Source organism: Schistocerca nitens, chromosome 11 (assembly GCF_023898315.1).
Source record: "Schistocerca nitens isolate TAMUIC-IGC-003100 chromosome 11, iqSchNite1.1, whole genome shotgun sequence".
Taxonomy (NCBI): Eukaryota; Metazoa; Arthropoda; class Insecta; order Orthoptera; family Acrididae; genus Schistocerca; species Schistocerca nitens.
The window spans coordinates 199,015,755-199,042,926 of NC_064624.1; the positions used below are offsets into that span (position 1 = coordinate 199,015,755).

The 27,172-nt window shown below is 43.4% G+C and overlaps 1 protein-coding gene across 1 annotated transcript in view; it reads left to right on the plus strand.

Moving 5' to 3' along the window:
- The window catches only part of LOC126213609 (basement membrane-specific heparan sulfate proteoglycan core protein-like), an 843,204-nt gene that overhangs the window by 741,450 nt on the left and 74,582 nt on the right, over positions 1-27,172 (plus strand). Inside the window, exons 60-65 of the mRNA XM_049941462.1 lie at positions 796-947; positions 4,408-4,641; positions 6,232-6,432; positions 14,447-14,610; positions 21,034-21,130; positions 23,187-23,477. Of these exons, the coding sequence (XP_049797419.1) occupies positions 796-947; positions 4,408-4,641; positions 6,232-6,432; positions 14,447-14,610; positions 21,034-21,130; positions 23,187-23,477 (1,139 nt within the window). The remainder of the gene's footprint in view (positions 1-795; positions 948-4,407; positions 4,642-6,231; positions 6,433-14,446; positions 14,611-21,033; positions 21,131-23,186; positions 23,478-27,172) is intronic.

The following is a 27,172-nucleotide window of genomic DNA, read 5'->3' on the forward strand; positions in this document are numbered from 1 at the left end:
CTTGCTCCTGGCTGCCTCAACAAGCCCAGACGGGATCTCTCAGCCGACAATGGTGCACGATCGTTTCCATTTTCACTGCATTCGGTGAATCCGTACACGAGGTGCATATCGGACAACTCGTCACCACTTACCTGTGCTGCCGTTAACGTACAACCGATGCTGCCGCAAAAGCAAACTCGAGATAGCATTGAGCAGTAGTGAATGCAGTATGGGGGTGAAGAGTAAAGTGGATATTACTGTTGCTAGCACCGCGTACCGTGAGTAAATGGAACAAGTTTCTTTCCAAAAAAGACACACAGTGCATACTGTCGGTATCAGAACTGTTATGTAGATGTTCGGAGATATGTGAGTGTGAAGATAAGTGGCAGTCAGGAATCAAATGAAATTCAGTTACTGTGTGAGGAGCCGTGGGTCTCTTACACCAAAATATTCCTCAGTAACCTCCAAAATTTTGTGAATGGATTTTAGGTTCACGCAGTACATAGCGAAGAGTGTGCCCCGCAACCAGTAGTATAGTTGTTCTGGGAAGGGCTGCTTCAGTGTTGGTCAAAACAACAGCTGTTTTTAGCTTCAAAATGATGTGGCCTAGGGTTTTTGTTCAGACTGACGCTAGCTGTGCACCTAGAATTAATTGTACGTTGTGCATAAAAAAGGCAGGAGAAATTTGATTTTGTATGAAACAAATGATTTGTATGCAGAGATACACTAGAACCTAATTAATATTTATCATATCCTTTACGCCTTTTAGGCACATTTTTGCTAATATAATGGAGTGCACACGTTTTTCAAAAACAGTCCATTTGCCGTGGAGTCGGCGGCACGACCGTCAGTGGCCATACTACAAATCAATGGCGCGAGCCGCGCAGACGAGGGCTCCTACAGCTGTCTGGCGCAGAATGCGGCCGGATCCGCCGAGGAACGCCTCTACCTCACTGTTGTCGATGCTGGTAAGTTTCTCTTCTGGTTACAACTTGGCTTCCTACGGAAGCAGATGTACGTCTGTTTTATAGAAATTAATGGAAATGCAGCACACGAACATGAAGAAACGCATTTGCCAGCTCGTTAAGGAAATAAGTTTAGCATAATCTCTGTTCATGCTGTTGCAAGCCTCAGGGGGAGGAGGGGGGGGGGGGAAGTAAATTAGTATATTTAGATTATTTTTATTTTTGTTGTGTCTTCTACAGTAATATTTCAGGACAACTCGACATTGTAGTGGTTCCACGTGCCCCATTTTGTGTCCTCAGTGTCGACATACTGCATTGCTACACTGGCTGAAAAATGGGTTGTGGATTCCGACACTGACTACTGTAAATAATGTAGGTGACAGGTGCACAGTTGCGTTTCACAGTACTTTAACCTCATTTTTCACAACCCCCTAATAATACACATTTATATGGCCAGTGCACTTGTTTAACTTTTGATAAGCCTCATTAACTCATTAATAGGTTGCAGTCAAACCTCCACATACTGCTACAATAGTTTACTATTGAATACCTGCGAGTGGCCGGTGGGTCTGGCCGAGCAGTTCTAGGCGCTTCAGTTTGGAACTGCGCGACCGCTACGATCGCAGGTTCGAATCCTGCTGTGGGCGTTGATGTGTGTGCTGTCCTTAGGTTAGTTAGGTTTAAGTTCTAGGGGACCGATGACCTCAGATCGCAAGTCCCGTAGTGCTCAGTACCATTTGAATCATCTGCGAGCAGTAAAAACCTAACCACAAAGTTCACAGTTCTTAAAGAATAGAAAGGTACGCATGGAGCAGACACTGTCATTGTTTCTACAGATGGCCTAATTGTTTAACACTTATTCCAAAGTTAATTTGCCACATTGTTGTTGTTCTAACCAACACAGGTTTCTTTTCTGAAACTTGGCCATGGACTGACTGTCTTGTGACCAAAAATCGGGCCCTTATATATCATCACAATAATAGGTGCTGAAACTACACATTGTTCTAAGTTTAATTTACAGAAATTACAATTGAAACGTAACTCAGTAAATTAGCTGAATGCATCCCTGTTTAGCCGTTTTGCACTTCCTGTCAATCTCATTTTTGAGATGTTTGTACTACATTTTTATATTTTCTCCTTCCATCAATTAAATTGAATATCTCTTCTGTTACCCAAGGATTTCTTCTAGCCCTCGTCTTTTTACCTACTTGACCCTCTGCTGCCCTAACTATTTCATCTCTCAAAGCTACGCATGCTTCTTGTACTGTATTTTTTTCCCCCATTCTTGTCAATCATCCCCTAATGCTCTCTCTGAAACTCTCTAAAGCCTCTGATTCTTCCAGTTTATCCAGATCCCATCTCCTTAAATTCCCTCCTTTTTTTCAGTTTCTTCAGTGTTAATCTACAGTTCATAACCAATAGATTGTGCTCAGTGTCCAAACCTGCCCCTGGAAATGTCTTACAATTTAAAACCTGGTTTCTAAAAGAATGTTATGCTGCTGATTTATGGAACACACAAATAATTATACAAATTAAAAGAGGAGGGGGGAGAAAGGGAAGGAATTATTGCTATCAGCTGCATCAGGACTTCGTGTGACATCAATGGCAACAGGTGAAAATGTATGCCGGACCAGGATTCGAACCTGCGATTTCCTGCATACTAGGCAGTTGCATTAACCACTGCACCGTTCAGAAATAGTGTCCATCGCAACTGTGCGGACTATCTCGGCCGAACCACATTCCCACCTAGAGCCACCTATCTGCAGTCGGCATCCGCGCACGGACGACACGACCGGGGACACTGGATAGGTAGCACTAGGTGGGAATGTAAGTCAGCCGAGAGGAAAGCTGTGATAGTTTGCACAGTTGAACGTTATGTCCGAGTGGGACGGTGCTTAAAGCAACTGCTTAGTAAGTAGGAGATCCTGGTCCGGCATACATTTTCACTCGTTGCTGCCTATGCCACACAAAGTCCTGATGCAGCTGATACAAGTAATCTCTTTCCTTTCTCCCCCTCCTCCTCCAGTTGCCTAATATGTTTCACAGCTGTGGATTCTGCACACTCCCCCCCCCCCCTCCCCCCCCACCCCCCCAGGCACATCTGAAAGAAAAGACACCACACATTCGTAAAAAACACTAATAACTTCAAATTAATGATATGAATATAATAGAGGGAAACATTCCACGTGGGAAAAATATATCTAAAAACAAAGATGATGTGACTTACCAAACGAAAGCGCTGGCACGTCGATAGACACACAAACAAACACAAACATACACACAAAATTCAAGCTTTCGCAACAAACTGTTGCTTCGTCAGGAAAGAGGGAAGGAGAGGGAAAGACGAAAGGATGTGGGTTTTAAGGGAGAGGGTAAGGAGTCATTCCAATCCCGAGAGCGGAAAGACTTACCTTAGGGGGAAAAAAGGACGGGTATACACTCGCGCACACACACATATCCATCCACACATAACAGACACAAGCAGACATATTTAAAGACAAAGAGTTAGGGCAGAGATGCCAGTCGAGGCGGAAGTGCAGAGGCAAAGATGATGTTGAATGACAGGTGAGGTATGAGTGGCGGCAACTTAAAACTAGCGGAGATTGAGGCCTGGTGGGTAATGGGAAGAGAGGATATATTGAAGAGCAAGCTCCCATCTCCGGAGTTCGGATAGGTTGGTGTTGGTGGGAAGTATCCAGATAACCCGGACGGTGTAACACTGTGCCGAGATGTGCTGGCCGTGCACCGAGGCGTGTTTAGCCACAGGGTGATCCTCATTACCAACAAACACTGTCTGCCTGTGTCCATTCCTGCGAATGGACAGTTTGTTGCTGGTCATTCCCACATAGAATGCATCACAGTGTAGGCATCTCCGAACTCCGGAGATGGGAACTTGCTCTTCAATATATCCTCTCTTCCCGTTATCCACCAGGCCTCAATCTCCGCTAATTTCAAGTTGCCGCCACTCATACCTCACCTGCCATTCAACAACATCTTTGCCTCTGCACTTCCGCCTCGACTGACATCTCTGCCCAAACTCTTTGCCTTTTAATATGTCTGCTTGTGTCTGCATATGTGCAGATGGATATGTGTGTGTGTGTGTGTGCGCGAGCGTATACCCGTCCTTTTTTCCCCCTAAGGTAAGTCTTTCCGCTCCCAGGATTGGAATGACTCCTTACCCTCTCCTTTAAAACCCACATCCTTTCGTCTTTCCCTCTCCTTCCCTCTTTCCTGACGAAGCAACCGTTGGTTGCGAAAGCTAGAATTTTGTGTGTATATTTGTGTTTGTTTGTGTGTCTATCGACATGCCAGCGCTTTCGTTTGGTAAGTCACATCATCTGTGTTTTTAGATACACTAATAACTTCGTTGCACTTCATTTTTATTGTTTGGTCATCACCTCTTACTCAGTTACATGTAATTTTGCAGTCCTTTTCCTAGCTCGGGACTATTTTATGTGAACAGGTGCCGGAGTGTATCCGCCTGGAAATGACACTTACTATCCTCCGTACCCGCGGCCGACTCGTCCCTACAGCACCGAGCCACCTTTCGGCCAGGAGACCGGCGCCGAAGGTGAAGGGGGAGTCAAGGAACCGACTCCCAGGCCCGGATACCCGCAGTACCCCGGCCTCACCGTATCCAGCCAGCGTTTCGAGCTGCCGGTCGGCGGTAGTGGCGATCTCCGCTGCTCCCTCTCAGGTATGTCAGAGTATTAGCTGTGCAGTAAGTAGTATAAGTTTGCAAGCAATCAAATTGTGAGCTTTACGTTGTCACTAATTTACTGTGGACCTAAAATGTCACATTTCTACATAACCTAGACCTCGGGCTCTGCTGATGTCGGCTTTGCCAACTCTCAACCAAATTGTCGCCTTTCGAACTAACTTAGACTTTTGGCTACGGTACAGTTAAGTCTGTCGTGACAGACTACATTATTCTAAAAGCACGTAAAGATGCAAATGAATATTGTCACTGTCCTGTTAGGTTTCTGTTTGTGCACGTGGCACATCATCGCAACATTGTGGGATGAACTCGATATTTGGTATTGGTATTGATTGATTGATAGATTGATTTCAACTGGCTCTTATCTTCAACTTCTGCTTGTTTCATAAATGATAGCAGATAACAGAGAATTGCAATTACATTAATATCTTCAGTTTGAGGACTATTTTAATGCAGCTCTCCACACTAGTTTGTAGCAAGCTTCTTCCTCTCTGCATAACTTCTGCAATCTGCATCCACTTCAGTCTGCTTACTGCCTCTACAATTTTAATCCCCCACACTTCTTTCCATTATCAAATTGATAATTCTTTGATGCCTCAGAATGTGTCCTAATAGCTGATCCCTCATTTTAGCCAAGTTGTGTTACAAATATCTTCTCTTCGCAATTTTATTCAGTACCTCTTCACAGTTATGTGATCTACATAGCAAAACTTCAGCATTATTCTATAACACCACACTTCAAAAGCTTCTGTTCTTTTCTTGTCTGAATTGTTTACAATCCAGGTGTCACTTCTAAACAAGGCTTTGCTCCATGCAAACATCCTGAAACTTAAATTTATATTAATGTTCACAAATTCATCTTTTTCAGACAAGTTTTTCTTGCTGTTGTTAGTCTACATTTTATATTATCTTTACTCTGCCCACCAACAGTTACTTTTTTACCCAATAGCAAAACTCTTCTATTACATTTAGTTTCTCATTTCGTATTCTAATCTCCTCAGCACCACGTAATTTAATTCAACAGCATTTCATTACTATTGTTTTACCTCTGCTAATATTCTTCTCGTAAACTCTTCGCAAGATACTATCCGTTCCGTTCGAGTGCTCTTCCTAGTCCTCTCTCTGACAGAATTACAGTGACATCAACAAACATGAAAGTTTTTATTTTTCTGCCCGAACTTTAATTCCCTTCTCAAATTTCTTCTCAATTTGCCTTACTTCTTACAAACGGAATAACCTGAGGGATAACCAAACAGATTGTCTTGTTACCTTCTCAATCCTGCTTCCCTTTCATGACCTTCAACTCAAGTAATTGCAGTCATAATTCTACGCAAATCGCGGATAACCTTTTGCTCCGTGTATTTTATACCTGCTACTATTCAAAGAGTGTGTTCAAGTCTACAGTGTCAAAAGCCCTATCTAATCCTGCAAATGTAAGTTTGCCTTTCTTCAGTCTTATCTTCTGAGTTAAGTGGTAGGGGCAGTATTGTCTTATGTTTTTGTACATTTCACTGCGAGGCAAACTCGTTTCATTCAATACCGTCAGACTTACCCGCTCCCCATTTGCAGGCCGTGACCCCCAGATCGACCGCATCTTCCTGCGCTGGATACGGCCGGACAACCGCCAGTTACCACGCAACAGCTACGAGCGCGACGGCATCCTGAGCCTGCGCAACGTGCAATACGGGGACGAGGGCGAGTACATCTGCCAGGGTGTCAGCCCCACGGGCCAGACCGTCTTCAGCGCCAGTACCTACGTCGAGCTGATCGGTGAGTTCGGTCCGAATACGTCTGACGTACGGGGTGTAACGTAGGAGCTGACTCCCCGTGCATCGAAGAAGCAAGTACACTGATAAGCCAAAGCATTACTAGCACTGCCCACTGCTAGACTGTGTGGTGCTGGGTGGCACTGTGGGCACATGATATAGTAAGGGAAGTACACAAGCAGATCAGAGGTAAAAGTGGAAATCATTGTTGCGACAGTATGCAGCGTAAATGGGGAAATTAGTGACGGTGACTTCAGTGAAAGGCAGAATGTAAGTTTTGACATCATTGAGGAACTTCATTGATCGTGCTTAATATTTTAATAATAAAAAGCAGTCCATGTTGCGATAAAATATTTATTTTAAATTACAGTAACTGGTTTTGGTCTGTACGACAATCTTCAGACCGGAGGTTCCAGATCACCTTAGTAGCCGTTTCTTGGAAATGCGTGTGGCAACTATTGGTACCATGGCAATCTGGACTGCTTGTTATTATTTAAAAAGGGCAGAATGTTATGACTTTGCATCTGGGATGAGTACCTCTCAATTAATGAAACTGGTTGTCTGTTCACATACTACCGTTGTAATCGTGACGTACTACTGTCGTAAGTATCTGTGGGAAGTGGTTGAAACACAGTAAAACCGCAAAGGGGAAGCAAAATGGCAGACGCTCACATGTCATCACAGAACGGGGGAGTTCAGAGTGTTGCCTGCACTGTGAAGCAGGATATGAGGCAATCTGTAGCTGATCTGGTGACATAGTTTCTTGCTGATGCAGGTACAAGTGTTTCAGAGCACACCGTTCAGTGTAAATTGCTGAACGTGGTGCTTGCAGCATACACCATTATCACCAAAAGTATCTGGACACCTGGCCAAAAATGGCTTACAAGTTCGTGGCGCCCCCAGTCGGTAATAATGGAATTCGGTACGGTGTTGGCCCACCCTTAGCCTTGATGACAGCTTCCACTTTCACAAGCATACGTTCAGTCATGTGCTGGAAGGGTTTTTGAGGAATGGCAGCCCATTCTTCGTGCAGAGTGCTGCACTGAGGAGAGGTATCGATGTCAGTCGGTCAGGCCTGGCACGAAGTCGGCATCCCAAAACATCCCGAAGGTGCTCTATAGGATTCAAGTCAGGACTCTGTGCAGGCCAGTCCATTACAGGGATGTTATTGTCATGTAACCACTCCACCACAGGCCGTGCATTATGAGCAGGTGCTCGATCGTGTCGAAAGATGCAGTCGCAATCCCAGAATAGCTCTTTAACAGTGGGAAGCGAGAAGGAGCTTGAAACATCAATGTAGGTCTGTACTGTGACAGTGCCATGCAAAACGAGGAATGCAAGCGCCCTCCGTGAAAAACACGACCACACCGTAAGACCACCAGCTCCGAATTTTTCTGTTGGCGCTACAAGCGCTGGCAGATGTCGTTCACCGGGCATTTGCCGTACCCACAGCGTGCCGTCGGATCGCCACATTGTGTACCGTGATTCGTCACTCCACACAACATTTTTGCACTGTTCAATCGTCCAATGTTTACGCTCCTTACACCAATGCGAGGCATCATTTTGCATTTACCGGTGTGCTATCAATGACATTGCAGCAACTGTAGCAACATTGGTTAATAAAGTACAAAAGACTGGTAAAATAGGTAGGAAGCTCTACATGTTCACTGAGTTAGATAAAGAAGCAGTTGTGTCCCGTGTTAAAGAGGAACTCAAAACATGTATGTCTGAGCAGCAGCAAGTAGTGGAAATGTGGCCAAAGAAAAAAAACAATTTACCATGCACTAGGTGGATAATGTACATAGTTCATGCCCCTCTATCGTGTACAGTCACTGTATAGAAACTTACAAAGAAATAGGGACTATTGGATAATAAGTGTAAAACAAAGCATAGGCTGTAGATAAAGAATGTTGAATGAAACCTGTTAGGCTGTTAAGAGGACAATATGGACGCTTTCAACAACTACCATAGCAGAATATTGTCAAAAATTCTTTCCCAAAACCCAAAAAAATTCTGATCCTATGTAAAGGCTGCTATAGAGAGCAAAATTTGTGTCAAACACTCGTGGTCAAAACTGAGGCTGAAATTGAGAAAAGCAAAGCAAAAGCAGAAATGCTTAACTCCATTTTCAAATGATCGTTTACAAAGGAAAATAGATAGGTATTGCCCCATTTAAATTCCTGCACTAGTGCAAAGATGAGTGATACAGATACTGGTGTATGTGGCATTGACCAACAGATAAAACCATAAAAATTGAACAAAGCTCCAGGGCCTGATGGTACGCTATCAGCTGCTTTTTCACCATAATAAACTGTAGATACCTCAAACTAAAAACTGTCCCTTGTGGTTGGAAGAAAGAACAAGCCAAACCCATTTACAAAATGAATATCAGGAGTGATCCACAAAACAACCATCCAATGTCCGTTTGTTGTAGAATCCTGAGCTCAAACATAATGAGCTCATTCTTCCCAAAAACATCACATGTGTGAAACACAATCCACTTTTTTTCCCATATGATGTCCTGAAAGCCATAGATCATGCAGTCAAGTGGACACAGTGTTTCTTGACTCCCATCACAAACAGTTCTACTATATCTATCCAGTGCACGGTTACCGTATTTACTCGAATCTAAGCCGCACTCGAATCTAAGCCGCACTTGAAAAATGAGACTCGAAATCTAGGGAAAAAAATTTTCCCGATTCTAAGACGCACCTGAAATTTGAGACTCGAAATTCAAAGGGAGAGAAAAGTTTTAGGCCGCATCTCTAAATCGAAACAAAGTTGGTCCATTGTAATATGAGACACAATTTAGTCCGAATGAATGACGATACAGCTACAGTAGTTGGGTTCGAGTCGTAAGCTTAGCAGTTAAGCTTTACCAGGTAGCCATTGCTATACGTCAGGCGCTCCGTCCGTATTTATACGGGTATCCTTCCTTTTTCACCTGCTTCGTCTGCTTTGAATTGATTGCCTATTTTTCTTTCATCTGATAAGCGCCGTTTTCTTTGGCTTACAATTAAAAAAAAGAAAAAGAGAGGAATCGTCTCATTAGTGAAACAATGGCAAGAGACTGCTGTTTGTTGTTACTTACACTGCTGCTTTCTTTGATAATGATCAACAAGAACCAAATAATAGACTGCGTATGATAGAACATGTTCTGAACGAGAGTTAGGCGAAAATTTTTCTCCGTTTGAAAATCTTTGCAGGCGCCTCTTTAGTACATTACATTCTGCACAGAAATTAGAGTCATCTTAGATTTAAAAATCTAGTCAATTGCTGTGCTTCATTTCTGACTGTATCACTACTAGGCATAAGAATAATACGAATATAAACATGACATGATATGTATATTCTTCCGCGTTTGCTGTTGTCTCACTCTAGTTTTGTAGTTTATTAGGCAAACAGGGTTTAAATGAGATAGCAGCAAACACGAAACAATACATGGCAAAATATTTATATTCGTATTATTCTTATGGTGAAGAGAATACTCATGTGATTCACAATTCATAAAAGTTTCTATTAGCAACCATCTCTTCTCATAGGTAGGAAAAAATTCAGAACGTAGAGTTGGCCGTATTGACAAACATCCCAAACAGTCTTGCCAGTCGGATTTTCGTAGTACATTGAAATGCTGCTACATTCGAAGATGAGCAATACGGAATTTGTATTTACTTCGTTGGATAATGTATGAAAAGGCAGTGGTCGAAACTCAGGGCGGAGAAAGAAAGCTCGTCTTCCACCCTTTTTTTTTTTTTTTTTTAATTTATTTACTGACGCAGAGGATTTGGTGCCAGTATTTATCTTTGTGCCTACAAAGCATGCCTATGTAGCGCTACATATATTCAACGGCAGAAGTTAGTTGTGGCGGCACCCACCAACATTTTACAGAACTTCCGCTTGCTTTGCACTCGATTCTAAGCCGCAGGCGGTTTTTTGGAGTACAAAAACCGGAAAAAAGTGGTAAATACGGTAGTAGAAAAGTAATGTTTATTAATAAGGGTATAATCGGGTGTCAAACAACATTGCTGACTGGGTTGAGGAATTATGCACCTCCATAGTAGAACCTTCCTTTATTCCTCATTGGCAAAACAACACAACTTGCAAGAACATAAATGAATGTCTATTTTCATCATTAGTTCAGCTTCTAAGGTGGCCATTGACAATAGGTTCTCTCATTTAGGCAAGGGTTCTTTGTGGACTAAAAGGTTCTTTCAGGAAAACGTTTCATGAGCTGTAGAATGCCTGTTGACAACAAGCAATTATTTTGATGAAGTTATGACTCACTGCTGAATGAAAATCAAGTAGATTTAACAGCTGCTGTGCTCAAGCTTTCCAACTTATCTCTATGAATGGAAAGCTGAATTTTTAATTCCATCTCCATTTACATGACCATCTGTGAAACACTGGGCGAGAGAGCGTTATAAAGATCCTCAACAAACCCCAGTAGCAGACACAAAAAAAGGCACTGTGCACCACAGAGAGATTTACTGTTGAAACTTCAGCACTGTGTACATTCCAACAAGAGTTGGGAGGGGGGGGGGGGCATATTACTTCCTCCCACATACGTCTTGCGAAATGATCAGGATGAGAACATTATAGAAATTAGATGTCACGTGTAGCTTTACCAACTATGAGGGTTGTCCGTAAAATAAGGTTCCCGTGGCACTACAGTCCTGAAAAGAGCTGTTACGGTGGATCCTGTGATTCTGTAGTGTACCTCGGTTCCCCCACTCCGAATCCCCTCCCTAGTGAGCTGCCTGCAGAGCTCAGTCTTGGCTTGGCATCCGTACGTGACGGATCTCCCCCTCGCTTAGCCCACCAGGTGTGAGCTGTGCTCGGTGATCCATTTCCTGTCAGCAAAAAACATTGCGCCGGCAGAAATCCATTCCCAGCTATGCGAAATCTATGGAGACAAGTGTATGAGCGTACAACACGTGCGCAAATGGTGCAGAGAGTTCAAGAAAGGACGTACTGACATCCACGATGGGGAGTGTTCTGGACGGCCATCTGTTTCTGACGAAACATTCGCAAAAGTGGAGGCAGCGGTCCACTCAGATCGAAGAGTGACGGTTCGTGAGCTCTCCGAAATGATTCCTGATGTCAGCAAAACCCAAAACCTCTGTTGACAAGATTTTGATGGAGCATCTAGGGTATGCTAAGGTTTCTGCGAGGTGGGTGCCAAGAATGTTGACCGAAGACCACAAACGTCAACATGTTGAAGCGGTCAAAGAATCACAGAACTCGTGCCGAGGAATACCTCGACTCCATTGTCACTGGAGACGAGACTTGGGTGCACTACTGAAAACCCGAAACCAAAGAACAGTACAAACAATGGAAGCACCCAGAGTCGCCGAGATCGCAAAAATTCAAACGCAAAGTGTCGGCAAAGTGATGGCAACAGTGTTTTGGGACAGGAAGAGGGTATTGTTGTGAGAGTTCTTGCCTGCTGGTACAACAATCAACACAGCCAGGTACTGCAAGACACTGCAAAAATTGCACTGTGCAATTCAAAACGAGAGGAGTGGTATGGTGTCCAAGGGTGTGCGTTTGCATCAGGATAACGCTCAACTGCACACTGCTAAAGCCACCAATGAGCTCATCACAAAACCTGGATGGGGTATTGTCAAACACCCATGCTACAGTGTGGACTTAGCACCCAAGTGACTACCATCTCTTCCCTGACATGAAGAAAAGCTTGGCGGAACGCATTTTGGTGACAGAGAAGAGCTGGAAGAAGCGGTTCTCAGGTATCTGCGCGGCTTGGCAGCGGATTTTTTTGACTCGGGCATTCAAAAGCTCATACACTGCATGCAAAAATGTGTTGACCTCAGTGGCGACTATGTAGAAAAATAGGTTATAGTCTGAAATTTCCAAAAATGCACGCATTCATGAAATAAACATGTTTTATACTGTGAAAAAAAATATTGGGAACCTTATTTTACGGACACCCTTCCTTGCACGCCATTTGTGAATCGAACAGGAAATATAAGATGGTTTGTAAACTGTAAATGTAGGCGTAGATAATTACCAGTCTGTTATGTGAAGCAGCATTACGTACTATTTGTACATGAGTGTCAGCTACAATTAAATTTCTTCTCTCTGTTTCCTGCTTGCTTACTGGAAAGGCAAGAAATGCCCTTTGAAGGAAAGAGGTAACATTTATTACTAGTGTTTGTGTATCTAGTGGGTTATGTAGTGCATTGCAAAACACTGAATATATGTTTTGCAGTTGAGAAGATTAAAAATATAGTTCACACTGCAAGATAATATTAATTAGCAGTAATCAGTAATATGTGTTGAATGCATATCACAAACAGTAATTGTAAAAGGATGTAGATGATAGTTTTAAGGATGTTATTTTATGTTTGCTGTCATAATTTACAGTATTAATCACACATAAGGGATACAGATTTCATGTGGGTCTTAGTGAAAATTACATTGTTACCCCCTTGTGTGTTAGAAAGCATTGTTGAATAACACAATATTGCAAACATGGAAAAGTTATAATTTGTTTATTTTTTAATTGCTATGATTGTCACAAATAGCACAAATAGGATACAGAAAAACCTCTTGTGATTGTGTGTAATACCAAAAGATGGTGAAATGCAGCACCCGCTGCTACAAATAGAACGGTTTATATTTTGTATCACATCCACCATCCAGAAGTATACATTAGCCCTTTGCATGTAGTATTTCATTCGCAATTGAAAAGAGGTAGCAACGAAAAATATGAGAATTAATCATCCATTGTGCAGTAGTTTGATGTTACTTAAGCAAAAGATACCAGAAATCTTAAATACTCTGACTGTTTGTCTGATTATTACATATGTACATATCTGATAGTTTTAAAATGACTGGAGACGAAATTGAAATAGTAGATTTTATAAATTAATATTTTTAACATTCAAAGTCCAGAGTGCTGTTTTGTTATTAGTATGTGATAAAAGTGTATTTAATGTCATGGTTTTTGAGAGGAAAATTAATTTATGAAACTTCTTTAAAAGTACAAGACAGAAATTGCAAGTACTGCTTAACAGGAGAAAATTGTAGTACCAGCTTTCAGAAGTTGTATATTCCTGTCTGTCCTGTAGAGATGAGTCTGTCTCCACCTGGTGTCCATGTGATCTGCCTGTCCTTTCCTGTCTTCCCTAACCTTTTTATTTCATCTAATATAAATAATTTAACATAATTGTCTTAATACAAAATTATTATGTCCAGGAAGTGGTCAAGACCAGGGTTTCCAATACTTTGTGCTGACACAATACTTTGAGAGTCCCAGTACTTTGATAGAACAATTTGGTTATTTTGAAGGTTAATAAAAAAATTTAAAAATGATAAAAACTGGTTTTTCAGTGAAAGCTTTAATTGTAAATTGTAAGAAATAACACAGAAGTCATACTGAAATTAAATAATAATAATATTGTCAAAATGGAAAAAAGTGCCATGTTATTAACAGTTTTTCACGGAGCACTTATTCTCTTCCCGCAGAACACTAGTGTTTCATTGAACACAGTTTGAGAAATCCTGTTGCTTGACAATAGAGTGGGAGAGGTCTGTCCAATTAGTTGTAAAGTGTTACTCTCTAATTGAATATTTTGCAAGTTAGGAAATCTGGCTAAGGAAATATAAACAACAGTGCAAAACTTCAATTGACTACTTTAGTATTCAGCCGAGCGAGCGCTGGAAGATGCGAAAGCTGACTCGTTACGAACACAGAATTCCCGTATAATAGGTATATGAGATGAAGTATTGACCGACAGAGCATTGACACCACAACACTCTGAGGAGACAGTGGGCGTGCAGGAGTGAGTTGTGTGTGTGTTTGGGAGAGAGAGAGAGATCTACATCTGATGAAGGACGTAGTGTGATAGCGGACAGTATCTAGCACTCTTCTTTCTATGTGTCTGCCCCACAGTGCCTTTCTTTGTCATGTAGCAATCTGTTCCTTTCGTATTATTAATCTCCTGTGTCAGATATGTGTTGTGCGGAACTAACTCCTATGTTCCGATACACTGCAGAGCTGCCACGGATCCGGTTAGAGCCGGAACACCAGGTGGTGAGGCCGGGTGACTCCGCACGCATCGAGTGCTCTGTGGTCGGCACGCCTCCCATCGACATCAGGTGGCAGGCCGTGGGTCGCGGACTGCCCCCCTCCGTCACGACGTCCGGCGGCGTTCTTCAGGTGCGTCCCGACACTTCGAAAATTTACTCGCCCGCTTTTACGCTCCTATGTAGTCCCCTTCCAGTTAATTTTTGTTCACAGACGGAATACGATTTAAAGTTATTTTGAAATTAGTTTCGAACGACACCGTCTGGGTACATTTTCGTATTTACGTGGGTTTATTAATATCATTAACCGTGAAGATCGTCGGCTGTACATTAATATTCGTAGACTTCATTTTACAGGGCAGCACATTCACAAAGAAAATGCAATAATCGACGCCTTTATTAAACGCACGACAAGTTTTGTGATCTAAATTACTTCGTCGGATGCATATCTGAAGAAAGAGACCAAAAACAACATTGTGCAAAGACCGTATGACAGTGGTAAAAAGTGTCAGCAAGACTGAATACTTACGTTATAGTGGCCAAGTCCTTTCTTTAAAATTTAGGAAATTTCACGAAAAGTGATAGTCGTGGATTAAAACAGGGCAACAAAACTGGAACCTGTGAACAAATGAAACTAGAGAAAAGGTTATAAAAAGCACCAGGGGGAGGAAGGAGATGAAGTATAAATGTATAGCGCAAATAGTGCCTTAGCTGACACAACCCCAGGACGGAACACCGACTGCCGTACACGAACTGACAAGATATCAAAACGTAGGCCCCGAGGAAAGGGTCACATAAGCAGAATTGTAAATAACATCCAATAAACTTTAAAAGAAACAGTTGAGAACCAGGTGTACAAAACTCAACATATTAGTAAAGATAGCAAGTGTCGACTTGAATAACTCCTACACATCAGTATAAAGGTGTAGAACTTTTTTTATCACTGTGATCTTTGAACAATATTGTTTACAGTCTCTTTCTTCTTTTTATTCATGTTTGCATGTGATGGTGTAATATAAATTACAAAATCAGTCCCTGTTTGCAACAGCTGCAGCAGGTTTTATTGAACATGCAAAAGTTTGGCTGTGGATGCCTGTCCAATAGTGTCACGAGGGGAAAGCAGTTTATGGCTCGCTAAATATTTAACACATTAACTCATTTGTAAAGTAATCGGTTGTTTGAAAAGTTTTTTATAAATGGGAGTTTGATTCTTGAAAGAATTGGGGACGGCTCGGTTACCATCGATTACTGAACACTGACTGACTAAATGAACAAATTGTCTAACGTGTAACGCAGAAACTGCACTCTTTGAATGCTAGCTGCTAACTTGGAGACATACAAGTATACATAATGACTGCAGGATGCAGACTGGTTGTGGAGCTTCCCACAATCCCTATTTAAAGATAGACATAGGATGGAAAATACAAAATGTTAAAATACATAACTTCTACATATTAGATACTCATGCAGGAGATAGTATACTATTCACATTAGGTAAAGAATTTATTTTGATTAGTAACTAGTCCAATGTCGTTGAATTGATACAATTGATGGATCTGCATTGTGATGCAAAGTTTTAGCATACACTGGGATTTCCAAAACACATGCAGAGAATTTTCTGGAAGCTGTAATTTTCTAATTGAAATATTTACGAGCTAAAATGCTATTCCAGAAGAGTTACACTTTTTGGGATCAGAATAATTAGGCCTATGAGGCAACAGCACTGAAATTTTGAAAAGATTATTACTTTGAGGATCGAACTGAATCGAAAACTGTAATTTAGACTAAAAACAATTTCTGAATTACATAATTTTCAATAAAGAGAGTTATTTTTATTGTTAAAAAAAGGCCACAATAAGGCCCATCAACTAAGGTATATCAACAAACAGTTATTCACATGGCTGAATTTTGAAGTGCACATTTTTCCCAAGGTCACTGTTTAAATAATGTCTTTCGGCTTAAAGATGTAATTCTTTGTCGTTTGTGAACCGTTAACGCCGAATGGCGTGCGATCGGGAAAAGCGACCGCTCTACTGGTTGGGAGAAGTGTGGCCGAAGTGGAGACTTTTCCCATCCGTTCATTTCTAATCAGTTTACCCTAATAAGAATTAGTTACTTCCGTACGTCACACATAATATTAAAGACTGACCTCTAAATCCATTCACGTACAAAGCTATCGTCAAGCTGCAGCCTCAGGTAAAATGTGTCAAGGTGCATTGTAAAGTCATATAACAACATGTGTGTGAAAAGCTTGACAAGTCTTTGTGACTTATATTCTATGAGGTTTCGAGAGTGTAGCCAGATCATGTTAACTTCTTACTGCAACCATTCAGCCATCTTCAGGTGTCCACCAATGGACACTGCTAAAATTTGGCGCAGGGCATTGGCAGCCATCACAGGAGCATTTTCTGTCAAAGTCCGCACCCTCTGCAAATACTGTTCCATCTGTGGCGTGCAGTTGCACGCGTAAAGATGAAACTACGTGTCTGCCCTCTGTCGGAATGTGCACTCGTGGCACTGAAAACAAATCTAAGATGTCATTATGAATAAAATGCTTTCTCTCAGAAGTAAGTTGAAAGCTGCTGTCACAATTTATAAGATCTTGTGCTAGATGTATTATTTCCACAGATTCTTTAATTACTGAATCCCAAAAGGATCTCACAAGCTGCAAGATTTTTGTGGCAGAATAATCCACAGAGTATCCTGTGGTAAAACGATGTTCAGCTGTGGCCAGCTCACTGGGCTGCAAAAGGCAAGGGTGGCTCGCATATTCATCGCACCTTTCACGTATTGTCCGTATCGTCTGACCTGTGTAAGCTTTGCCACACGGGGAAGGAATTTTGTAAATTTTGGCCTTACACAATCCCAGATCATCCTTTACCAAACCGAGAACAACAAAAAACTTTTGGCAGTCAAGAGGTTGCTGATGTATGGAAGGATCACCCTGGACTTGAATGGCTCCTTATCTTCGTGATGTTGTGGGTGGTCAAGTTTCTTCCTCCTTTGTGCTGTGTTAATCATATGTGGAGAGTAATTGTTATCTTTGAACACTAACTGTAGATGTTCTAGTTCCTTTGTAAGGCTGTCTCCAACATAAACAGTATGTGCCCGGTGCACCAATGTTCGTGTGAATATGTGGTCTCATACGTCACAGTTATAAATTCGATTATAGTGGGCGTCAAGGGCTATATACACTCCTGGAAATTGAAATAAGAACACCGTGAATTCATTGTCCCAGGAAGGGGAAACTTTATTGACACATTCCTGGGGTCAGATACATCACATGATCACACTGACAGAACCACAGGCACATAGACACAGGCAACAGAGCATGCACAATGTCGGCACTAGTACAGTGTATATCCACCTTTCGCAGCAATGCAGGCTGCTATTCTCCCATGGAGACGATCGTAGAGATGCTGGATGTAGTCCTGTGGAACGGCTTGCCATGCCAACTGGCGCCTCAGTTGGACCAGCGTTCGTGCCGGACGTGCAGACCGCGTGAGACGACGCTTCATCCAGTCCCAAACATGCTCAATGGGGGACAGATCCGGAGATCTTGCTGGCCAGGGTAGTTGACTTACACCTTCTAGAGCACGTTGGGTGGCACGGGATACATGCGGACGTGCATTGTCCTGTTGGAACAGCAAGTTCCCTTGCCGGTCTAGGAATGGTAGAACGATGGGTTCGATGACGGTTTGGATGTACCGTGCACTATTCAGTGTCCCCTCGACGATCACCAGTGGTGTACGGCCAGTGTAGGAGATCGCTCCCCACACCATGATGCCGGGTGTTGGCCCTGTGTGCCTCGGTCGTATGCAGTCCTGATTGTGGCGCTCACCTGCATGGCGCCAAACACGCATACGACCATCATTGGCACCGAGGCAGAAGCGACTCTCATCGCTGAAGACGACACGTCTCCATTCCTCCCTCCATTCACGCCTGTCGCGACACCACTGGAGGCGGGCTGCACGATGTTGGGGCGTGAGCGGAAGACGGCCTAACGGTGTGCGGGACCGTAGCCCAGCTTCGTGGAGACGGTTGCGAATGGTCCTCGCCGATACCCCAGGAGCAACAGTGTCCCTAATTTGCTGGGAAGTGGCGGTGCGGTCCCCTACGGCACTGCGTAGGATCCTACGGTCTTGGCGTGCATCCGTGCGTCGCTGCGGTCCGGTCCCAGGTCGACGGGCACGTGCACCTTCCGCCGACCACTGGCGACAACATCGATGTACTGTGGAGACCTCACGCCCCACGTGTTGAGCAATTCGGCGGTACGTCCACCCGGCCTCCCGCATGCCCACTATATGCCCTCGCTCAAAGTCCGTCAACTGCACATACGGTTCACGTCCACGCTGTCGCGGCATGCTACCAGTGTTAAAGACTGCGATGGAGCTCCGTATGCCACGGCAAACTGGCTGACACTGACGGCGGCGGTGCACAAATGCTGCGCAGCTAGCGCCATTCGACGGCCAACACCGCGGTTCCTGGTGTGTCCGCTGTGCCGTGCGTGTGATCATTGCTTGTACAGCCCTCTCGCAGTGTCCGGAGCAAGTATGGTGGGTCTGACACACCGGTGTCAATGTGTTCTTTTTTCCATTTCCAGGAGTGTATATCCACACAGATTGGAACATCGGCAATGTAAGGAAAAGATAGATTGCTATTTACTGTAAACATGACACATTAAGTTGCAGAAAGCGTAACTAAAAGACACTTATACAATAGCTTTTGGCCACAACCTTCATCAAAAAGGAACCACAGACAGTCATTCACCAAGCAAGCACACCTCACGCACACACGATCATCTTCTCCGGCAGATCGGACTGGCATTAATGTGTAAGTATTTTTAGTTGTGCCTGTCTACAAATTAATGTGTCATCTTTACAATAAGTAGCAATCTACCTTTTCCTTGCACTGTGTATGTTCATTGGCCCCCATTTTCTCTCCATTTGTTTCTTCCTCTTCTGCAGTGACACTATTTACAGTATGTCAACTTCGTCATATATTCAGTGTTTCATTCCTACTCTATAGCTACTGAACCTCCTGACAGTTAACTATTGTAGTATTCTTGATGTATAACAAATACTAACAAAGAGATAGAGGGGCTGGCCAGTACTTACCTCAGCTCAGTACAGCTGATAGGTACACAAAAAACAGAACCAAAAATTTACGTTCCTAGCTTTCGGAACAAATGTTCCTTCATCAGGGAGGAGAGAGGGGAAAGAATGGGAAGAAGGGAAAGTAGATTCAGTTACTCACAACCCAGGTTATGAAGCAACAGGGAAAGGAAAACAGGGAGGGTAGCAAGGATGGAGGCATGGTTGTCAGAGGGAAGCCAAAGATATTCTACTGTAAGTACTGTGCCAGCTTCAAACCAAAGAGGATGCATACAGAAGTAAAGAGGTATATAGTATAAAGATAAACACAACTATGTAGGATGAAAAGATGCGTGAATGGCTAAAGAGGAAAGGGAAAGAGGATAAGACTGAAGAGTAAATGGGAGTGAGGTTGTTTAACGTAGGTTCAGTCCAGGGGGATGGCGGGATGAAAGGATGTGATGGAGTGCAAGTTCCCATCTCCGCAGTTCAGAGGGACTGGTGTTGGGTGGGAGAAGCCAAATGGCACATACGGTGTAGCAGGTTCCTAGGTCCCTAGAATTATGCTGGAGGGCATGCTCCGCTACTGGGTATTGTGCATCTCCTAGGCGGACAGTTCGTCTGTGTCCTTTCCTGCGCTCAGCCAGTTTAGTTTTCATCATTCCAATCTAAAGGGCTGTGCAGTGCAGGCATGTCAGCTGATAAATGACGTGTAGTTTCACATGGGGCCCTGCCTCGAATTGTGTGCGTTTTACCAGTAGCGGGGCTGGAGTAGGTGGTTGTGGGGGGATGCACGGGGCAGGTTTTGCAGCGGGGTCGGTTACAGGGGTAGGAACCGCTGGGTAGAGAAGGTAGTCTGGGAATATTGTAGGGTTTAACAAGGATGTTACGAAGGTTAGGGGGGCGACGAAAGGCAACTCTGGGTGGTGTGGGAAGAATTTTGTCAAGGGATGATCTCATTTCAGGGGTTGACTTGAGAAAGTCATATCCCTGGCGGAGTAATTTGTTGATGTTTTCGAGGCCAGGATAGTATTGGGTGAACCTGCTACACTGTATGTGCCATTTGGCTTCTCCCACCCAACACCAGTCCCTCTGAACTGCGGAGATGGGAACTTGCACTCCATCCTTGCTACCCTCCCTGTTTTCCTTTCCCTGTTGCTTCATAACGTGGGTTGTGAGTAACTGAATCTACTTTCCCTTCTTCCCTTTATTTCCCCTCTCTCCTCCCTGATGAAGGAACATTTGTTCCGAAAGCTGGGAACGTAAATTTTTGGTTCTGTTTTTTGTGTATCTGTCGGCTGTACTGAGCTGAGGTAAGTACTGGCCAGCCCCTCTATCTCTTTGTTAGTATTTGTTTCACATCTTTATATGAGATTTTCCAGTAATCATTTATTCTTGATGTATCTGCTACTGCTGTCCCGAGAACAAATGCAATGAGTAAACAAATGTCCATTCCTTTACAGTTCCAGGGCATCACTGTCGCTGATACGGGACGCTACATCTGTTTAGCAACCAACAGATACGGACAGGCAGAAGGTGCCGCAGAAGTGATTGTCGAAGGTAAGTTTTTGCAACGTGTTCTGCACTCTGTCCTGTGGAGATGCTGACGAGGCGATTACCGGTCAGAATCAGTAATATTGAATTTAACCCTGGTGTTTTCTTTTTTAAACTTTTCCAGCACAAATCTACGTTACTAAATGGTTAGCTGGAGGCACAATCCCAGTTGCAGGTTGGCTTCCAGAGGCAAAAAATTGATTTTCAATATTTCTTACAATTATTGATAGAACTCAAAAATGCTGTCATAATCTTATTTTAAAAGTTTAACAGTAACTTAAATAATACAGTTAGAAACTTTGCAAATGTCTCGAAGCAGCTTAAATTCGTCCCCACACAATACGGGGCAGGTAATGTCGATGCGGGCACACGCGGGCAAACCGGCCTCACGAGTGACAGTGGCCGTGTCACGTGGGGTGAGCTAGTTAATGTGATTTGTGACTGCGGCACTCTCCAGCACCGACTGTCAGCTGTATCTGGCTCCGAAAACACAGAGTGTTTATGAAAATGGATGTGTGAGAAATTCGTGCATTAGCTTTATTAAAACGCACATTTCTTCTCTTGTCCATATGCTAGTCATGTTGCTCTATCTGTAGTATACGTAACTAAAAACTTCAGTATCCGTGAACATGTCGTAGGACAAAAATAAAAAATTCTGTGTCCAGTCAGTAAGGGCATCAGCTTATAATACTTCACAAAGTTGGACACACTCACTCCTTTGAGAGAATGCACTTATATTTACACAACATCGAATATTGCAGAAAATAGTTCTATTAATTTAATAAGAAACTCTCACGACCTTTTAGAAAACGTGGAGATGAAAAACAAAATTTCCGTACAGCAAGAGACAAACCCACCACACATTATTTCGTAACTTGGTGCCTCAACCGACTGTGCCACTTCGAACATCTATTAGAAATGACCTTTTATTTTATTTTACAATATACCGGAGGCTTTAATGGCTGATTTTGTTATTAATTGACATTTAATTATAACGAAATCCTGCCAAGACCAAAGCGTTTTTGGTGAATCCTCAATGCGCCATTGCCTTAAAATGGCTGCTTTTATACCACGTGTGTTATTATATGAAAATAACTAAATATAAAAATTCTTTGATTTCCAGTATGGCATTCCTTGTCATTTTGCTACATCAGATTGTACCGACAATGACACATTTTCGAGAGTTCCTCAATTTGCTTAGAAACAGCATATATTTGTTGGGTATAAGTTACAAACTGAAAACACAAATACAATATGGTATCTCACAATTTCTGCTTGTGATGCAGAGAGCATCTTTGCCTCTTGTTGGCTCTACCTTTCATAGCACCTTGCAGAAATATCACAGAAGTTATTTTGTGTTTTATGTGAGGTAATGGCTCCTCATCATGAAATAACAGGAAATGACATCACAAAAATTGTACAGCTCCGTGTCATTATTAGCTAGCTCTTCCCATGTGAGGATGGCTTAACACACGGTGTGCAAATTACCCACACTATATTCACCCGGTATTTTTGAATGACAACATTCAGCGACTTGCGACAAACTTTCCACGTAATTTCAAACCGTTACAAAACTTTTCTTGCTGAAATGCCCCACAAAACAATGAAAAGAAAAAAATTCTATGCTCACTACATTTATGTCTCTTCACACAGTAAAACTGCATAATCCCGTGTGATATTTTAATTTGTTACTTGTTTACTCCTAATTCTATTCAAAACCCATTTTGCTGAGAGTATCCACATATACCACTGCATGTACTTGCAAAATGACATCATAAGCATTGAGATGCATCAAAAACGAGCTTTCACTTAAAACAGAACCCAGACTGTGCTCATCCAGTGTTTGATAATGAGAGCACTTTGTGATTTATCACAAACTTTAACATAATTTCAAACCTTCTCCAAAATCTTTCTTACTTGTACGCTTAACATCAAATTTAACACGTTAACTCATTTGCAATGTAAACAGATGTTCGAAGCTGTTTTAGACGTGGAGGTTCGATTCTTTAAAGAATTAGGGGTTTAACGTTTTAAAGTACTCACATCTCTTCGGATCTTCCAGACTACGAGTCGCGCCCACCAGTAACTTCCCCGGTCCAGCGCGACCAGACGGCAAACGTGGGCAGCCGCGTAGAGCTGCAGTGCCGGGTGTCGCAGATTGCGGACAGGGGAGCCTCGTACAGCTGGACGCGCTACGACCGTCGCCCGCTGCCGCCCACGTCGACGCGCAGAGGGGACACCCTGGTGCTCAATGACGTCCGGCCCGAGGACTCGGGTCGCTACGTGTGCACCGTGACCGAGGCCTACCCCGGCAACCGCCAGTTCTCCGAGTACATCGACCTGCGTGTCGAGCGTGAGTGACGTGCCTCGCCGCCTAGTAGAATCCTCCCTCACCCTAATAGCTGTTCTTTTGTGAGTGGGTGAGCTCTCGTTTCGGCACCTGTAAGTCCAGTGGTGGCTCCTGTCTACTCCCTCGGTCACTTACGTGTGCACTTTGTCCACTTAGCTATTAAAACTGCATCACAGTGTCGAACTGGCCAGTTTCCGAGATGTGGGAGTTGCCTAGTGGTGTTCACAGGTTCGCTGCTTAAGTATTACATTGTCAGCAGCCTGCTGCAAGTTAGTGTATAGTAACTGCACAGTCACTGTGAATGAGATGTTGCACATCTACGTTTACAACTCTGAGCCACAAGCCGTCTCATAATGTTCCATCTGCAAGTGCTGTTGTGGACAGTCAGTAAACCCCGTGTGAGTTCTACTTCTCTAATGTTTTCACTGTATTGATTTCTGTGCACGTATGTGAAAGGAAGTAATATGTTGCGTGGCACTTCCCAGAATGTACACTCTCAGAGATTTACAGTAAATCTCGTTGCAACCCCGATGCCTCTTTCGTAGTGGCAGTACTTGAGAATGGGTCCCCTTGATAGGTGATACACCCCAAAATTCTTCCAGTAACCTGTAGGCAGCCATTCACCTTCCCTACATGCTCATCCCATTATGTGACATTTTGCAACTTTATACCTAGTTATTTAACCAGTATGAGTGACAAGGGGAGGGTCCTCAGGTGTGGGATCAGCTTTATGAAACCATCTGTATGGCAGTGCAGGTGCTAAGTACAGCCATTCACCTAATGGATGCCCTTTTGAAAATAATCTCAGAAAAGAATTTTGTTTGATGCACTGGAGCCTTAAAAATAGCAATGTTATAGAGATCGTTGGTGTAGCTTAGTGGTTAAGATACATTCCTAATGTGCTGAAGATTGTAGGTTGGAATCTTGTCAGGCGCTTCTAAATTTTTGTTTTCAAACATTTATTCAAATTACTTTAATCATTATTTTTCATTTAAGTAATTGGTTTAAATGTCATTTTTTAAATTTCTAATCCTTTGCCCTGTCAATTTAATCATCAAATTAATTTTATATATATATATATATATATATATATATATATATATATATATATATATATATATATATATATAAAGATGATGTGACTTACCAAATGAAAGTGCTGGCAGGTCGACAGACACACAAACACACACACAAAATTCAAGCTTTCGCAACAAACCGCTGCCTCATCAGGAAAGAGAGAAGGAGAGGGAAAGACAAAAGGATGTGGGTTTTAGGGGAGAGGGCAAGGAGTCATTCCAATCCCGGGAGCGGAAAGACTTACCTTAGGGGGAAAAAAGGACGGGTATACACTCGCACACACAATTGTGTTTGTTTGTGTGTCTATCGACCTGCCAGCGCTTTCGTTCGGTAAGTCACATTGAAAGTGCTGGCAGGTCGACAGACACACAAACAAACACAAACATACACACAAAATTCAAGCTTTCGCAACAAACTGTTGCCTCATCAGGAAAGAGGGAAGGAGAGGGAAAGACGAAAGGATGTGGGTTTTAAGGGAGAGGATAAGGAGTCATTCCAATCCCGGGAGCGGAAAGACTTACCTTAGGGGGAAAAAAGGACGGGTATACACTCGCACACACACACACATATCCATCCACACATATACAGACACAAGCAGACAAGTCTTTCCGCTCCCGGGATTGGAATGACTCCTTATCCTCTCCCTTAAAACCCACATCCTTTCGTCTTTCCCTCTCCTTCCCCTCTTTCCTGATGAGGCAACAGTTTGTTGCGAAAGCTTGAATTTTGTGTGTATATTTGTGTTTGTTTGTGTGTCTATCGACCTGCCAGCGCTTTTGTTTGGTAAGTCTCATCATCTTTCTTTTTGGATATATTTTTCCACGTGGAATGTTTCCCTCTGTTATATATATATATAATGATCCACCTCCCCAAGACACTATCCAAATTGAACCCTGCCTGGAACAGTTCCGTCCTCCGTCACAGCGGGACCCACCTCAAAATCACCCTCTCCAAACCTTCCAGGAATTTCTCACTTCCAGCCTTGCCTCTCAATCCTCCTTAATCCTACTCACAACATCACCGCTGCTGAAGCCCAGGCTATCCGTGATCTGAAGGCTGACCAATCCATCGTCATTCTTCCGGCAGACAAGGGTTCCACGACCGTGTACTTGATCGTCGGGAGTATGTGGCTGAGGGACTGCGTCAGCTTTCAGACAACACTAGATACAAAGTTTGCCAAGGTAATCCCATTCCCGGTGTCCAGGCGGAGCTTCAAGGAATCCTCAGAACCTTAGGCCCCCTACAAAACCTTTCACCTGACTCCATCAACCTCCTGACCCCACCGACACCCCGCACCCCTACTTTCTACCTTCTTCCTAAAATTCACAAACCCAATCATCCCGGCCGCTCCATTGTAGCTGGTTACCAAGCCCCCACAGAACGTATCTCTGCCTACGTAGATCAACACCTTCAACCCATTACGTGCAGTCTCCCATCCTTCATCAAAGACACCAACCACTTTCTCGAACACCTGGAATCCTTACCCAATCTGTTACCCCCGGAAACCATCCTTGTAACCATTGATGCCACTTCCTTAAACACAAATATTCCGCACGCCCAGGGCCTCGCTGCGATCACCACCTTTCACGCCGATCACCTACCACCCTACCTAAAACCTCTTTCCTCATTACCTTAGCCAGCTTCATCCTGACCCACAACTTCTTCACTTTTGAAGGCCAGACATACCAACAATTAAAGGGAACAGCCATGGGTACCAGGATGGCCCCTCGTACGCCAACCTATTTATGGGTCGCTTAGAGGAAGCCTTCTTGGTTACCCAGGCCTGCCAACCCAAAGTTTGGTACAGATTTATTGATGACATCTTCATGATCTGGACTCACAGTGAAGAAGAACTCCAGAATTTCCTCTCCAACCTCAACTCCTTTGGTTCCATCAGATTCACCTGGTCCTACTCCAAATCCCATGCCACTTTCCTTGACGTTGACCTCCACCTGTCCAATGGCCAACTTCACACGTCCGTCCACATCAAACCCACCAACAAACAACAGTACCTCCATTATGACAGCTGCCACCCATTCCACATCAAACGGTCCCTTCCCTACAGCCTAGGTCTTCATGGCAAACGAATCTGCTCCAGTCCGGAATCCCTGAACCATTACACCGACAACCTGAAAACAGCTTTCGCATCCTGCAACTACCCTCCCGACCTTGTACAGAAGTAAATAACCAGAGCCACTTCCTCGTCCCCTCAAACTCAGAACCTCCCACAGAAGAACCCCAAAAGTGCCCCACTTGTGACAGGATACTTTCTGGGACTGGATCAGACTCTGAATGTGGCTCTCCAGCAGGGATACAACTTCTTCAAGTCCTGCTCTGAAATGAGATCCATCCTTCACGAAATCCTCCCCACTCCACCGAGAGTGTCTTTCCGCCGTCCACCTAACCTTCGTAACCTGTTAGTTCATCCCTATGAAATCCCCAAACCACCTCCCCTACCCTCTGGCTCCTACCCTTGTAACCGCCCCCGGTGGAAAACCTGTCCCGTGCACCCTCCCACCACCACCTACTCCAGTCCTGTAACCCGGAAGGTGTACACGATCAAAGGCAGAGCCACGTGTGAAAGCACCCACGTGATTTACCAACTGACCTGCCTACACTGT